Source organism: Megalops cyprinoides, chromosome 3, assembly GCF_013368585.1.
Source record: "Megalops cyprinoides isolate fMegCyp1 chromosome 3, fMegCyp1.pri, whole genome shotgun sequence".
Taxonomy (NCBI): Eukaryota; Metazoa; Chordata; class Actinopteri; order Elopiformes; family Megalopidae; genus Megalops; species Megalops cyprinoides.
The window spans coordinates 20,329,349-20,345,156 of NC_050585.1; the positions used below are offsets into that span (position 1 = coordinate 20,329,349).

Below are 15,808 nucleotides of genomic sequence, written 5' to 3' on the forward strand. Positions count from 1 at the left end.
GTGGTCCTAATGCCTGTGCATTTATTCTGCATCTCTTGTGTGATGTAACGACTGTTACACATAATGGTACTTACAAGTTAAACCGATTTGTGGATTATGTTATTATACCTGTATAACAACCCAGTTTATGTACTGTAGTTGCCATATAGGTACTCAGTAGTTCAAATGAAAGTACATTGTAGTAATACAGGTATTGGGGCCACAAAATATAGCTCTTTTGTAGGTGTTCTGTTGTAGTAATGCTCCATAAAGCACTGATTTGCAGTCTTAAGACTTAAAAGGTGGCTGTGTTCAGCTTTGGAGTAAACTGAATTTGGAATAGCCTTTAATTTGCTCCATTTCGTAGAGAAATGGAGTCACCTGGGCCTTGTGTGTACCTGCCCAAAAAATCCAGTTTAACAATTGGTTTATCCCAGGGTGATGCTAAGTACCTTATATATATGTATTTGGTGGCATCTACAGATATCTGTATTCCGTAGTTTTTCCTCAGCTATGGTGTAGCAGTGTCGGGGTTGCTGTGTTGTTCAGAACCCCATGCTATAGCTATATACTATAATACTGTAGTAATGAAGAAATTGTAAATTTGAACACGAATCAAGTAAAAAAATATTTTAATGTAAAACCTCAGAAATTGCATATGTATTTAATGCCGAAAATATGAATTTCAGCCTTTATGGTGCCCTTCACCATTGTCTGGCAGAGGTATATGAATTTGGTAGTTTAGGCTGTTCCTGAAGTCTGCTTTTCATTTAATATTAATTTTAATCAAATTAGTAGTCACTTTAGCCATCCACACTTTAGTTGCAAATTGGTATGAATGAATGAATTCTATGGAATAAGGCTGTAAATACCCCCCACCCACCCCAGAGAAGAAAACCACTGTGTGTATATGTATATATGTAGATTTTTCCCTATTTTGGTATTGTGAGTTTTAAGAAATTTAACTCAGGGCCTTTCTGTTAATAATTAAAAAGAAAAGAAACCAGTGAATTTCAAATGGAAATGAAATCATTCAAATTTCAAATGGGAAAAGATACCACGAAAGAGATATGTATCTTGTGTATCTTGTGATTTTGTATGTCTTGTTGTTTTCTGTAGGTCATGCAGTATGTCGGGTTTCTAAATGTAACCAATTCCAACTTTTGCTTCTTACCTACTAGAGCAATGGATATCACGTATTTTTAAAGACAGGCATGCAAGCAAAATTTTGACTACAGGGAAAAAAAGAGGCAGTGTTTCAGCAGCCCATCAGAGCCTGTGTTAATATTAACTGTTAGAGTTCAGTTTCTGCGTTCTTGTATTTGAATGATATACAGCTGCGTATGCTAGCGAGTTCCTAGTGTGAATGTGTGCTTTTGCACACACCATCCTGCCTAAGACCACCTCCAAACATATCCTAAAGTTGTCTGCATGACTTAAAAACAAAGGGGTCTGTATTTGAGGGAGGGGTGGGGTGGGGTTGGGGTTTTGGGGCTGGGGAGGGTTATTAACTGTGCACAATATGTATGCATGTCTGACTAGCGCTGCACTGATTTTTAGCTAGCTCTAGTGGCTGTGGGTTTCGCAAGCGGGAGTCTCAATGCCCAGCTGATAACTGCCAAACACTGTACTGTACTATACACATTATTAACACAGGACTACAAGATGTTATTGCTACTGTAGCAGGTTTAAAAAAAGCTTTTAGAGCTGTGAAATGACTTGGTTTTAAGTATTGGCCAAGTGGGTTTAGACTGCAATGCCAGTTACGCTATTGCCTGAATGGATGAAGATGACTTACCTTAGGAAGTAGTGACACGTAAGTCATACAGTGAAAAGAAGCTTGGTGTGCTAAAATATTGCTGCTTTCTCTCTGCATAAAGCAATAGTTTTATCTTTCTTTTTCATGGGTGCACTCTAACACAAACATGTTATTGCCCTCATCTGGCAAGTCTTCAGTCACCTGGTGGTGGTGTCGAGTCAAAGGGAAAACAATATTAGAAAATACTGTCAGTGCCCCCCTGCCCACCCACCCACCACCAAAAAATGTCCTACTATAGTTTCAACAATGAATTGAAACCAGTCATACTGTGCCCGTTTTGTTTTTCAGTGACGCAGGTTGTCTCGAGTCACAGCCTTGCATATACTGTAAGTTGGACTTGTAGATTGGCCCTATTTTCATGTTACACATGCAGTCATATTGCCATGATAAATGTGGTTACAATCAGTGTGCAACTACTGTTCAACAGTGTTTCAAACTGCTGTATTCCTCTCAGTGGAAAGAGGATGGCCTCATCAAAAGAAGGCTGAGTCATTTACCCATTTCTGCTGCACCCATCAGGGGCTGCTTTTCAAGAGGGATTGGTTAAACAGCTCAATATTTTCAGTGTGTTTAGTGAAAGGCATGGCATATTTGGAGACTTATGTCTTATTATTATTTGTAAATTTAATTTGTGTATATTCCTCTAATTTAGTAAGCACTTTTCCTAAAGGAATATTTAGTGGAAAAGGTAGGTTGGTGGGAACAAGCATTCAAAAGCATTGTAAAACACATCTGTGGCATGAAGAAGTTAATGTGCTGGATTGCTTTTCACAAAAAAAAAAAAAAAATTCCAGTGGGTACTGCTTAAGTTGTGATAAATGAGAAAACGAGAAAACAGAATGCTATAGTCTTTCAGTGATCCAATGATTAAACTTTCACAGCTTGTGTGGTGCAAAATTTGTATGCCAATAAGCAGCTGAAATATTTTAGAATTTGTGATTTGTTGATTGCTCCTTAGATACCACCGATTGTCTACCAATGATTTGGGTTTTTTTTTTTTTTGCTGTGGTGGATTGTTTACTGTTTCAATACCACTCCAGGCCTCTAGGGGTCCTCGCCTGAGCTCTAGGCTGCCCTTCTGCCAAGAGGACTAGGGGCATGTGTTCTGTGTTAGGAAGACATTTTGCTTTGGTACTTGCACATCTACAGTTACCTCATTTTTGCCATGTTTGTATTTGACAAAAAGCACATATGTGTATGTGGGTGTGTTTGAGTGCGTGTGTGTATGGAAAAAAATGTTCATAATGCTATTTTTCATTCCATTGCATTGGAATCTTGTTTGTAGCATAACGTACAACTAGAAATATTGTACTATATATATACACATCTGTATAATGATTGAAATTTTTAAGATTTGTACTTTTTTTAAATGAAAGTTGCTAGTTCTGCTTTACCGAGTAGTGCAATCATATTTTTTTTAATTGTTGTGGCTGATTTGAGAGGGTTGTTCACTAATAAATGTATGAGTATACCAGTATAACAGAGAGTCCTCGTTATTATTAAAATTACTACTTATATAGGAAATAATATTTGTTGTGTAGCTTTTTTAACCTCACCACAATCCTTCTGTACACTTACATGCCGCCAACAACAGAGTTGTTCCAATCACATCAGTGAGATCCAATCCTGCTTTGCACTGTGGGATTTGTAGTGTAAAAAAGAGCGAGGGAAAACAGATTGGAGGATTGCCAATCACACTAAAGTGCTTTTGCACTGTGTGGAGGCTGGTACAGTATTCGGGCTCACCTCGTAATTGTCGGGGTACTATATATATATATATATATGTCAATTTATACGACGTCAATTTGACATGTGCCACCTACCTAAACATTGTTGCAGACCATGTACACCCCTTCATGGCAATGGTATTCCCTGATGGCAGTGGCCTCTTTCAGCAGGATAATGCGCCCTGCCACACTGCACACATCGTTTGGGAATGGTTTGAGGAACATGATGAAGTGCTCAAGGTGTTGCCCTGGCCTCCAAATTCTCCATATCTCAATACAATTGAGCATCTGTGGGATTCGCTGGACCGACAAATCTGATCCACGGCGGCTCCACCTCGCAACTTGCAGGACTTGTGGGACAGGAAGGATCTGCTGCTAATGTTTTGGTGCCAGATACCACAGGACCTTCAGAGGTCATGTGGAGTCCATGCCTTGGCAAGTCGGCGCTGTTTGGCGGCACACGGCGGATCAACAGCATATTAGGCAGGTGGTCATAATGTTTTGACTCACCAGTGTATATAGATATGAGAGAGAGACCGAGATGTGAGTATGTGAGATGTAAGTCTTTAAATTGTGTATTTGCATGTAGAGCAGACAGCAAAGGATTTCACCTCTTATGCTTAATATGGGGCCTCATCTGCAAATGTGTACTACTGCCTCATGTGAAACCTACAGCAAATGAAGTGAAAGCAATGACAAAGTAATTACAAGTAAATGATAAAAGCTGGTTGAAAACTTGAAAAAGATGGGGCTTTGGCATACAGTAGCTAGCTAACAATACATGTCTCATTGAAATTCATTCATAGGTAGTTTCAGTTATGATGACTGAGTGAAGAAATATCAGAGAAATCAGAATATCTGATACAGCATATTTTAAATGTGCCAGTTTGTTTAATTAAATGCATTTTTGTGATATACTGATAATTAGTTTCAGATCATACTGCAAACTGAAATCATCTTCATTTCTTGGGTGCTTATAGTGCAATAAGAACTCGCTGAGATTTGCGTGACCACTGCTTTATTGGTTTCCATGTGCCTACAAAATTATTCAAATTTAGATCCTCGATTGGCTCCAATAAAACATTTTTATTGGCATAAAACATGTTAAAGTAAAGAAAAATACTGACTGGATTACAGCCTCTGCAAACAAGTGTAAACATCCTGAGTCCAAAAAGAAATTGCGTTTTTAAAAACCCACACAGTTTTAAAATGTTTATATTTATAGTCAAGGGGCGGAGGAAAATGATGACATCATAACATGGCCGGCCCATTCAGACATTACAATGACTAAACGGGCATGCGTTTTTCAATATAGGAACATTACAGGTTGATGTTTACTAAGCCGTTTTGGATGAGGCCACACAAAATCAGTGGCATGTTACTTTACTTGTCCACAAGGTCCAAATATAATACTACCACATATCCTGTGTTGGTAACATAAATATATTTATATTCAATTAGGATTAAAAAAAAAAAACAGAAAGAGGACATCATCAGTTTTAGTCTTTAAATATTTCTTTTCACAAATTCCTAAACATTACTGGTAAAACCTATGCGAGGGGCAGTTCACATGTACTTGAGAACTCATACAAACGTGCACCTCAGGGGAAAAGAGGTGTGGGGGGGGGGACAGAAAAGACAGTGAGGGGGACAAAGAAAAAGGCTTTTTGAAGCTTCTTTAGTGATCCCTTGTGCGCAATGGCCATTTTGACAACCAAAAAAAAAAAAACAACAAAAAACAAACAGACAAAAAAATTAACCAAAAAAGATGCTTCACATGAACAGGAGAAGGTTTGGTTGGTATCAGTCATCCGTGAGGTCCTGCACAAAGAGTACCTCGGAGCGGCTAAGCCCCGCCTCTTTCAGTGTGGGAGGGTTGGGCTGGTCCTCTGTGGGAAGGCATGGCAGGATCCGGCGTGGGAAGTTCGTCACTATTTGGAACTTCTCTGGAGTTTCTTTCAAGGAAAACAGGAAGTCGTGTATTACCTGGAAAAGAGTTGGGAAGCATGAAGAGGGAAATTTATTTTTAAAAAATCAAAAAGGGGGTTTTGTGGTTTTATACAATAATTCTCACACACATTAATAAATGGGTTCATGAGAGAGATGAGTGTTTTTACTTACTGTTAAAGACTGTGTGAAAAGGAATCGCCTCTCCACTCTGGAGTCATTGGGCAGTTTGAATACAATTTTGACACTGTCGGGGTCGTCCACAGGCGGCTCCAGGGGAAGACATTCAGACTTGCGCTCCTTCTCCTCCTCAAGCGTCTGAAACCAAGGACATGCCCAGATCACATTACTGCATGAGGGCGCAGTACAATTCACAAGCTACATTGTGTGTGGCTTCAAAAAACTCAGACAATACTCCTTTAAGGCTGCAATATTTCTCTCAAATACCCAAAGCAACAATGTCTTCTGCTGTGATCTTTCTGACACTCTTAAAATGAATTTCTCTTGAGATGAGGTCATTTCAAATGTTGGAACCAAAGGCGTCGGACAGCAACTCACCCTCCTCCTCTTCTCCTCGGCCAGGACGCTCTGCCTTGCCATCTCCTCCTCTCTCCTCCTCTGCTCCTGCGCCTCCCTCTTCTTCCTTTCTTTCTCCTGGTCAGCACGCAGGGAGGCCAAGTAGGCCTGGTCCTGCTGCTGCCGCAACACCTGTGTCTGGTTCCTCTCCTCTCTGCCACAGACAGACAAACAATACCGGTGTTAGCCCACTATTGAAGTATGAGAGTAGTGGAGCTGGGGAACGAGACACATAAAAAACACGTTATACCCCTTTGTAACATCATAGGGAATTCCACTAAATATCTGACGGCTAGTCATCTAACCATCAAAGTTTGTCTGCTGATTTACCAGTGTTAGCCTGAAATGCACTCAACAAGTCAATGGAGTAAGTCTTACAATGACTCAGTTCAACTCCTGTTCCAGTTCTGGTATTCATCAGTAACATGTCGCAATGCACTTATTTACACCACTCCCAACACTTAAAAATCAATTACAGACTGGTCTCTTTGGTTCAAGGTGATTTAGGTGGGAGCTTTGTCCTAGACTTCTTGTTGCAAGGGCTTTTTGTTCCATATCATAGATTTCAAGACTGGACACAAGCCGTTACCTTTCGAGTCGCTCCGACACCAGGTACGTCTGGTTGGCCTCCATGATGAAGGTGAGCTGGTTGATGAGGTCCTCTGGTTGGATGACTCCCTCTAACCTCCCCACTACTGTCATCTTCCTGTCCTTCAGCATGATCATGGCCAGGAAGGGGTGGCTGTTCTCTCGGAGGGCCTGGGACACTGAGACACAGCGCACAGAAAACTTCACCCCTGGAGTAATCACATTACATTGCATTGCTCAGCACATCCTTTTCCAGGGTGACTTGTACAGCATACATTTTCACAAAGAGAGCTACCGACTATTTAACATTACAGACCAAACAAGGCTGGGGGATATTAATACCTGCCCGGTTGGACCTCTTCTCCAGCTAACTGGCCATCTGCTAATACATGACCAAGTACTTATGTTTTTAGTCAGCAAGCTTGCAGCTGCACTGGCTACTAGTCATTAACCAATACAAAAGAGCCTGGCTAGAAAAGGGGGAAGATGTCTAATGTACTTCCAGAGTTAAAAGCACCTACAGACAACAAAATGAAGACAATTTTTGGAAAGGCCCGTGTCAACACGGGCTTTGCATGTACTGCAAGAGGCCTAAAGCTGGAAGACGGGGGGAAGCTGTACCTCTATATCCTTCAGGCTTGTTTGTGGAGCAAGCCCAGAAGAGCATTCTAGTGTTGATGAAGGTGATGACTTCCTCTGTGCAGAGTGTGTTACTGGATAAAGAGAGAGAGAGAGAGAGGAACTTTCACAAAGGGGAGGAGTCAATGAGAATGACAAGAGTCAGTGGGCCACAGAACGAGCTGATGTTGCAGTGCCCCACGCCACTGGCCTACCGGCAGAATTCGTCAGTGTCCTGGCTGTCGTCTCCATGGAGGTAAACTAACAGAAAGCGCAGTTCGCGTTTGGCATCGTTCAGCGCCTGCAACACAAGTCAGACAGGCAGTGAGACGCAATGCTCATGTTATGGAAAAACAGGGAAAAAAAGAAGAGACTTTTGAACATGTGCTGAAACCTGCAGTCGCTGAGGGGACTGACCTGGCCGTACGTCCCCTGGTAGAACACTGGATGTACGCTACCGTATTTCTCTTCAAAACTATGAATGAAGGACACCACGTCACCCACAGGGTCTGTGACACGGCCGCGAGGGTCTGGCCGGATGAACCTCAGCGCAAACCTGTCAAAACAAACAGCAAAACATGTCATTCAAAATGCTCTTCTACGTATTCTCTTACCAGACCCTCTTGTCTAGACAGACTTACACAGCTCAAATTTTTACGTGTTATCTATTTCTACAGCTGGGTATTCACTGAGGCAATTTGAGTGCAGTGTCTTGCTCAAGTGAGTGCCCCACCTGGGAACAGAACCTGTACAAACCAAATTCCTTGACAACTTACCTGAATATGTCCAGGAGAGTGTAATACGTAAATCGGAATGGAAGCATTATTAAATAGTATCCCCAACCTAAAAGGCCCTGTAACAAAGACAAAACAAACCAAGTATTTTAAACGGGTTTCAAGATGCATCAAAAACATGGATTTGGAAATACTGTTTTCAGAATCCACAGTCAAAATCTTAATCAGACAACTGAATAAAGAAGAATACATAAGATAAAGGCATAGAAAAAGAGATGGTTGATAATTTACCCTGGGCTGTGGTCTTGACACAATATAGCTATATACTCTGTGGTCTGTTGTGTTGACTTGTAACGGTCTGGAGGGCGGGGGGTTAAACACGCTGGGCACTCCTTCCTCTTCATTTAGTCGGTCTTGTACAGCTGCCTGAAAAACAGACCAGAGTCACTCGCATCCAAAACACGAACACAAACAAGCACCTGTTATCTAGCCGAGACACACAGTCCTTTCTTTGTCCTCCTGTTTACTTTAAACACGTACAAGGTCAAGGCAATGAAAACGCCTCATTGTTACGCTTCCAAAACAACAGCGGCCCGCATCTCATCTCCCATGCCACGTGCCTCGGAGGAAGAACCACTAGCAACTACACCATCCTTTATATGTGCATTAAGCAGCTGCCAATAAGGACATCCTGACTTCACTGTGGTTTGATAATTATTCTCCTCTGTCACGTGACCCCACAGAAAACAGCTGAAGGGCCATTCTGGAAGAAAATCCGACTGGTGTGGTACACTTGCCAGGTAGAGTTTTGTCAAGACAACCGGCAGCCAATCACAGCATGATAAATTGTAGTTGGCAACAGTGTTTGATTTGGTATGCCTGATAATCAAATGTGAACATCTTCCCCTGCTGGGCCAATCAGCGAGCAGTTTAACAAAACAAACCTGGGATGGTTAACAGCCACTCTCTGGGAGTCAGAGCCTTACATGCTATAACGATAACAGCAATAAAAGTAATAATTATAACAATAACAATGTGTGCTGCAAGCTCAAATGCTACTGATCAAATTAGATTAAAGCTTTGGACTTGGCACATGGATTCACCAGATACTAAATTTGAATACTGTGTACTAACGGACAAATCAGAGACTGTGCCACACCGAGCTGCTGCTATCACCACTTCTGTCTCACAATGTCACCATGTGATTTGAACCATTCAAAATCACTTACACAAATATGAAACACTTGCATAAATTTTCATGCTCTGTTAACCATTTCATGAGTGTGTGCATACGATGTGCGTGCATTCATGTTTACTTGCACCTGTTTTATACATGGAGGTGTAGTGCTGCGATGTGTTTTGAATTCTGTGACCTAGTGACTGTGAAGTATGGTAGTATACTTGGCTTCCAATGTCAAGTCAGGTTGCACACGTTAACTTGTGGTAGGGCTTGAATAATTTTTTGCTTACACTCACTGGTCTGGGAGTGTTGTTAGCCTGGTCTGACACTGTTGCTCATTCAACTTGAATGGATACACTTCTGTTCTTTTGTGCTGGATGTCGTTCTGGATACGAGCATCTGCTGAATGAGTACGATGTAATGCAATGCAGTGTTTCACATGTGCTTGCATGCATCGCGTGTGTGTATGATGGTGTTCCATGCTTAACATGTGTGCCTGCTTTCAGCAATTTCAGTAAGTACCACAGCTGTCCTGTGTCCTGTCCTGTAGTGTTTCCTCTAGGTTACTTTTGTAAGGGGTGTGTGTTCCCCACAGTTTCCAGGTTGTCTTCAGTTTAAGTTAGCATGTGCTGATGCTTGAAGGGTGTTGTGCAAGCACTCGCTGGTCTAGGAGTGCTGTTAACCAGGTCTTCACCCTGTTGCTCATATAACTTGGATGGATATACTTCTGTTCTTTGGCGCTGAAAGTCGCTCTGCATCAGAGCATCTGCTAAATGCATGCAAACTATTGTAATGTAAGCATCATAATATTCAGACTGTGGTATGAACGTTTCGCTCCTCTATTCTACTGGCTGTAGAAATTCTAGGGACAGTGTTTGAAATGTTGAAATGGTGTCTGACAGAGAAGTTAAATACCTTTAACCGATCTGCGTTCCAACCCTCTTTTTTGTAAAAAAAAATAAAATAAAATAAATAAAAGCAGATGCAAATGGTCCATTTCTCACTGTCATTTCTATTCCCAAGTCCTCATCAAGCACTACTGCTGTAGCATATTGTAAATAACATCTACTTAGACATTTCAACTGATGGATCAACACCTTTAATCCTTTTTTTAAGACTTTTTAAATCATAAATATGTCTTATGTATTTAGTGTGGGCAAAAGCTTAACAGCAACAAATGATGAACAAGTCACAGCAACAAATGAAGACTACAGTACTGCAGGTAGGGAACTCCTGCAATACACATTCAGCAGTTGCCCCCTAGTGGATTGGTAAAGTACTGTTTTGGATGCAAGACCCTACTGGACCCTCATGTAGAATTTGCATCAGCAAACCAAAACATTTTCAGGGATCAGTCTATAACCTTTCCAGTTGAGCTAGTGCATATGTGCAAGTGTGCACATAGTAAGTACATGTGCAAGCGTTTAGACTGGGGAGCAGACGATTCACCAGAAGTTGTTCTTTTGTAGCTATAGATACAAGAAGATTTTGATATAATGTTTAACATATGCAATAGTCATTGAACAGTACCACAGTGTTTCTAACTTCCCACTTTGACGTGCAACTCATCAAGACACCCCACGGCAAGCACAACTGCTGAAACACAACACAGCAGAAGATGGCTGTATGTATCAAAAGGATCACAGCTGAGTGAACGCCAGAGGCATGACACAAATATCTGGGGAAAAATTCACTGAATGAAAGTTTAAAGATTCAAAGACTTTGAGTTAGCCTTTGTAAATAATACTGACCAATCTATGTGTTGTGTTTGTAATGTCTCATGTTGTTCTAACAAAAGTTTTATATTGTTGAACTTTTAACAATGGTGGTTTTACGTGCTGGGACATATTTTGCAGATCATATTTTCTTGCTGCACTCTTGCTGTGACTAGAAACATGGCAAACACAGGCAAGCATGTCTGTTGGTATGTGACAGTATTTCTCAAACCATTTAATGTAGTGCTGTAACAAAGTATTATATACTTTAACAATACGGCAGAGCAACATACAATATTACAGCAGGTACTATCCTTACATCTGGAAGACTGTCTTATTCTGTGCAATTTACAGTGAAGTTAACCAGGCATGATACACTGAATGCACAGGAACAACAAAAATGACAACATTGTGGGTACAGATTAGACAGCATTAGGCAATGCCCTTACACCATACCAGTAAAAATACAGTGTGCCATACAATTATCTCTCAGAACAACATATTTATGTCATACCAACGACAATGTATGACCTAACAATAATATGTAACACTGACATAGTTTTGTGGAACACAATATATAAATGAAAGAATTAAGGGGGCACCATTTTTTCTTAAAAGCCTACTTTTAGTGAAATAAAAAGAGAAACAGAGACAAAAATATCCTGTCAGATTTCAAGTGTCTTGGTCTGATTCACACGCGTACTAGATAATCCTTTTTTTGGGGGGGGGTTGTCAAAAAAAGTGGCTCTGCTACCGGATTTATGAGGGAATGCATGTTCAAAATGAGTACTCTGCAGTGCAACAGCTTCATCTTCTCTAAAAGAAAAAAAAAACACTGAGGCAGAAGCCAACAGCTAATGGAACAGGCAGATAGACCACAAAACACTGACATGTTTTAACAGAGGTACTAGGTACATCATCCCATCTTGTAATACGGATGAAAGTAATAACCCTCCACTTAATACCCCAACATCCACAACCAAAAAGTTCTCCATATCAAAACAACCACTCTGTAACGTTACTTTGTTGAAATGGCACTGCCACAGACTAACCATAAATAAACTATAACACTTAACCAAAGGAAGCTCACATACCACTGAACCACTGGCATAAATTCCCCATCGTGAAATAAGACCAATCATTTTAGTTAAACCCTGAAGCATAGCACAGAGTTTTTTTTCCCGTTTAATGTATCATACACATTAGCAACAGCCTAAGATTTGGAGTATGTTTCCCTCAAAAAAAAAAAAAAAAAAAAAAAACACACTTCGGCTGTCTTTACATCCTGAATACAAATGATAATGCAATTCTTCACTTACCTCAATATTCCAATTGTGTTGCTCTAACGTGCGCCGGCATTGGTCCATTGACTCAATGCCTGTCAGGTCCTGGGAGGAATCACAGTTTGATATTTCAGTTAGGCACATCACTACTGACACAACGTGTGCATCAGCCAGCTACCCACAAAGACACGTAGTAGGGCACTGCAGACCAGGAAATGTACTTCTGGATCAACACACAGCAATCAGATCTCTTAGGAAGAGAAGGACAGCTACTGAGAGCGACCCCTCGCATGGGGGATGCAATGTCGCCACTGCAAAAACATAGACAAAACTAGCCCACTATAGTATAATATCATCTGGACATTATTAACCTACTGCAGGTGCTGCCGAACTACAACATTTGAAATAATAATCCAAATAAGTGTGGGGCCTAGCTAGGTAATGCTATATGCAAGTGAACCTAATGCTAGCGTTCGCTGGTTGGCTAGCTACATAATCCTTTTTAAGGGAAGACGATCATGGGCGTCAGTTTGTTTTGAAAAGTGCTGGGGACAGCGACGGGTTCGACGTGTTCACACCTTTTTAAAGTGGTGGGGACATGTCCCCAGCGTCCATGACGCCTATGAGGACGATGTATTTAAGGACAATGTGGTACAGGGGGCAAAACATCTAGCTAAAGGCATGGGGAAACACGGAAATGTTTGTCCATATTGCCGGCTAGGTAGTTAATTAAGGCATGAAAGACGATTGGCTACCTACGTTACTTTTGCAAAACATAAGACCATTGCCATTTGCTCGCACTGGTGTGTATAACAGTGCATTTGTGAGTCAAGCGATGAGAGCCTGGGGATACCCCAAATGTCAGTGATAACAAAACTACCTACACTAGCAAGCCAAGTTTCTTAACATTAACAAGCTAGCTACTTGCACTTAATATGCTAGCTAGTTAGCACGCTCTACCACGTTACAGTCTGGACAGCCAGATAGTAGATTGCAAGTTAGATGGCCAGCCTGCTTGCTTGCTACCAAACTAAAGCTATCATATTCCAGTACGAGTAGTGGGTGGCTGTACTTACTACCGCATCAATATGACATCCCTGCTAGCTAGCTGGACGTCTATTTTTGCTGAATTGTATCCAGCTAGCACATCTTGCTAAGTTTTACCTAGCCTCCTAATCGAGGAAAAAAAACTAGTTTACAGAAGAAAATCCTGTTGGTGGCCAAAATTGCATCGGAGTATTTCTGCCCACTGCAATGTCAAAACAAACATCTATTAGGATCGATCGCAGAATTGCTAAGCACTCATTAGCTACCTGAAACTGCAGGAGTTTCTCTGTCTGTTCCTGGGATAATTCCAGTTCCTCTGGCGCCGCCATCTCGCCTCGCGAAAGCCCCGACTGAACGCACCGGAACTGACGTTACGATCCGACAGAATTGGTTATGGAAATACAGCTGAATTTACTGAGGTTGTAGTGGTAAAATGCATGCACCCAACGTGATTATTTCGGCAAACATAATGTATCCCTTTAAAAGGAATCAATAGTGAGAAATGCGCTTTCAAAAGACGGAGGGTCTAGTTCCAGCTGTCGCCCGTCTAAACTGCACTACGGCCCCATGACGGCAGTTCAACGGAACGGAAAAGTGACAAAAACGTACGTGAACGCGCACGTACAGTTTCTCCGTAACCTGCATGGTAGAACTGAGCGTTATTAACGATTGCCATTTTTACTGTCATAGGGATGCGTCATTGTGTAGGCAAGCACCAGTTTCTATTCAGATGTGTTTATTGTTGTTGCAGAACATTTAAGATAACAGATTAAGGTATTGATACACTTATGAAAACGTATTAAGTAAAAAGGTAGTCTCGCTGACATAGGTGTCGTGAAACGCTTCCTATTTCCTGTTGGGTAAAGCCTCACAGGAGTATCTAACCGTTTAAATGAATAAATGATGCTCCAGTAGTCTGAATATATTCGTGTTGCATAATTCACCTTCGAACATGTTGACGGTAACAAAATAATTCAGAACGTAGCTGATATGAATTTTAATCATCTCATAAAATCTTTTTTGTAAATCATTCGTGGTTTAACATTCCTACATAGCGTGTCGTGTGCGTGTGTATTTAGTATTTACCTTTTAATTTTTTTTTTTTTTTACCCACTGAATGAGTGAAAACAGCAGGCAGCACAGATCCTGGCCTTGATACACTGATTTTTGCATTGTAGTTGCTCTGCTTATTTTGAGAACTACATCAAAGGCTCTACCTCCTCAGAAGATTCTTTTAAAAGACAGAGATATTTTTAAGAGGTGGAGCCCTAGCACTTGCCCTGCTGGTTTGTATATCCCTGACTCAGACATTCATACTGTATACGCGTGGGGCTCTGTTGTAAACTCTGGTACTGCAAGGCCCCCTATATTTAAAAAGGCCCTTTTGACATACAGACCCATGGGCAGCCACAGATGAGTAAAAAATGTATTTCAGGTTATGTGACATTAATTTTGAGGATTATCGTCTTGGTTTATGTAAAACCAAATCTGGGGGGTGTGTTCATGGGAGGTGTTTGGGCTACAGGTAGAGCCACTGTATGCTTACATTTAGGAATGATTTAATGTTCATTATTTACACTTGGCTTGATAAAGGTTGGCTCTAGCCCAACACACATGCCTCTGTCAGACAGAGGACCTAATAATTCCTGCAGTCTGAGCTAATCAGGGGCTTTACTCACTAATTATTTGATATGTTACCTGCCGTTCTGAGGAGAACTCCCTGCTAGCCTCTCTGATCCTAATTTCAGTTTACCTTGGATCCTGCATTTTGAGCCCCGATGAGTATAAGGATGAGTTTATTAAAATGATTAATTCTTTTTTATATACTGAGAAGTACTTTTCTTTTGGATGACTTGATGTTTTAGATTGAACACAAGGGATGTTGTGAGGCAATATTGTACAAACTATTAATTCCTGTTAAACTATTAATTCACAAACAGGTAGGAATTATATTTTGCAGAGTGGTTATTGATAAGAAGGCGAATCTGGCCTTGTCTGGGTTACAGGTTCAGTTCCAGACTCTTTATTACATCCTTTTTGTAAAGCAAAAGGAAATCATCTTCCAGAAACCTTGTGTTTCTATAACAATGTTTTTGCTTCTGGCTTTTCTGCTAGATGTAGAAACAATAGAACATCCACTGAAGTTTTTATCTAAAAGTCAATTTTACTGATATTGTTTTGCACACTGTCATTCTCTTGCGCTTCCCTTCTCCTGTTTGTATCAGTATTCCAGTATCAGTTTTATTAGGGTGAGCAATAAATTAAACACTTCAAGTCAATCAATCAAGATGCCCTTGCAGAACTTCCTCATGTACATGATCACCTCTCTGATGTGGACTGTAGTTCCAAATTAAGATTTCAGAGTAGAAGTTTAAGACAATCCTTATGCAACCAAGCAAACCTGGACAAACCAGTCCCGTCCATGACTATGAAAATCTAATTCACCAGTTAATTTCTGTGTCAGCTGTTCACAACATCCCCCCTCCAGCCCATTTCCCCCTTTCTTTTCCCCATTTATTAATTTATGATGTCCAATCTGGGGTTCAACAACCTCAGCCCAAGGCTAGGCATGATCCCTTCATTGGACTCTAAGTC

General features: G+C 40.9%; 1 protein-coding gene across 1 annotated transcript; it reads right to left on the bottom strand.

The window, feature by feature from the left end:
* Nucleotides 1-4,500: 4,500 nt before the first annotated feature.
* On the bottom strand, nt 4,501-13,791 carry LOC118774940 (FAS-associated factor 2). The gene is made up of 11 exons (XM_036524564.1): nt 13,480-13,791; nt 12,203-12,271; nt 8,280-8,414; nt 8,031-8,107; nt 7,672-7,810; nt 7,470-7,555; nt 7,258-7,349; nt 6,638-6,815; nt 6,031-6,202; nt 5,647-5,790; nt 4,501-5,511 (listed from the first exon to the last, which is right to left on the bottom strand). Exons 1-11 carry the CDS (start codon nt 13,540-13,542, stop codon nt 5,329-5,331), a joined length of 1,338 nt encoding a protein of 445 aa, XP_036380457.1. The 5' UTR covers nt 13,543-13,791; the 3' UTR covers nt 4,501-5,328.
* Between the last annotated feature and the right edge of the window lie 2,017 nt (nt 13,792-15,808).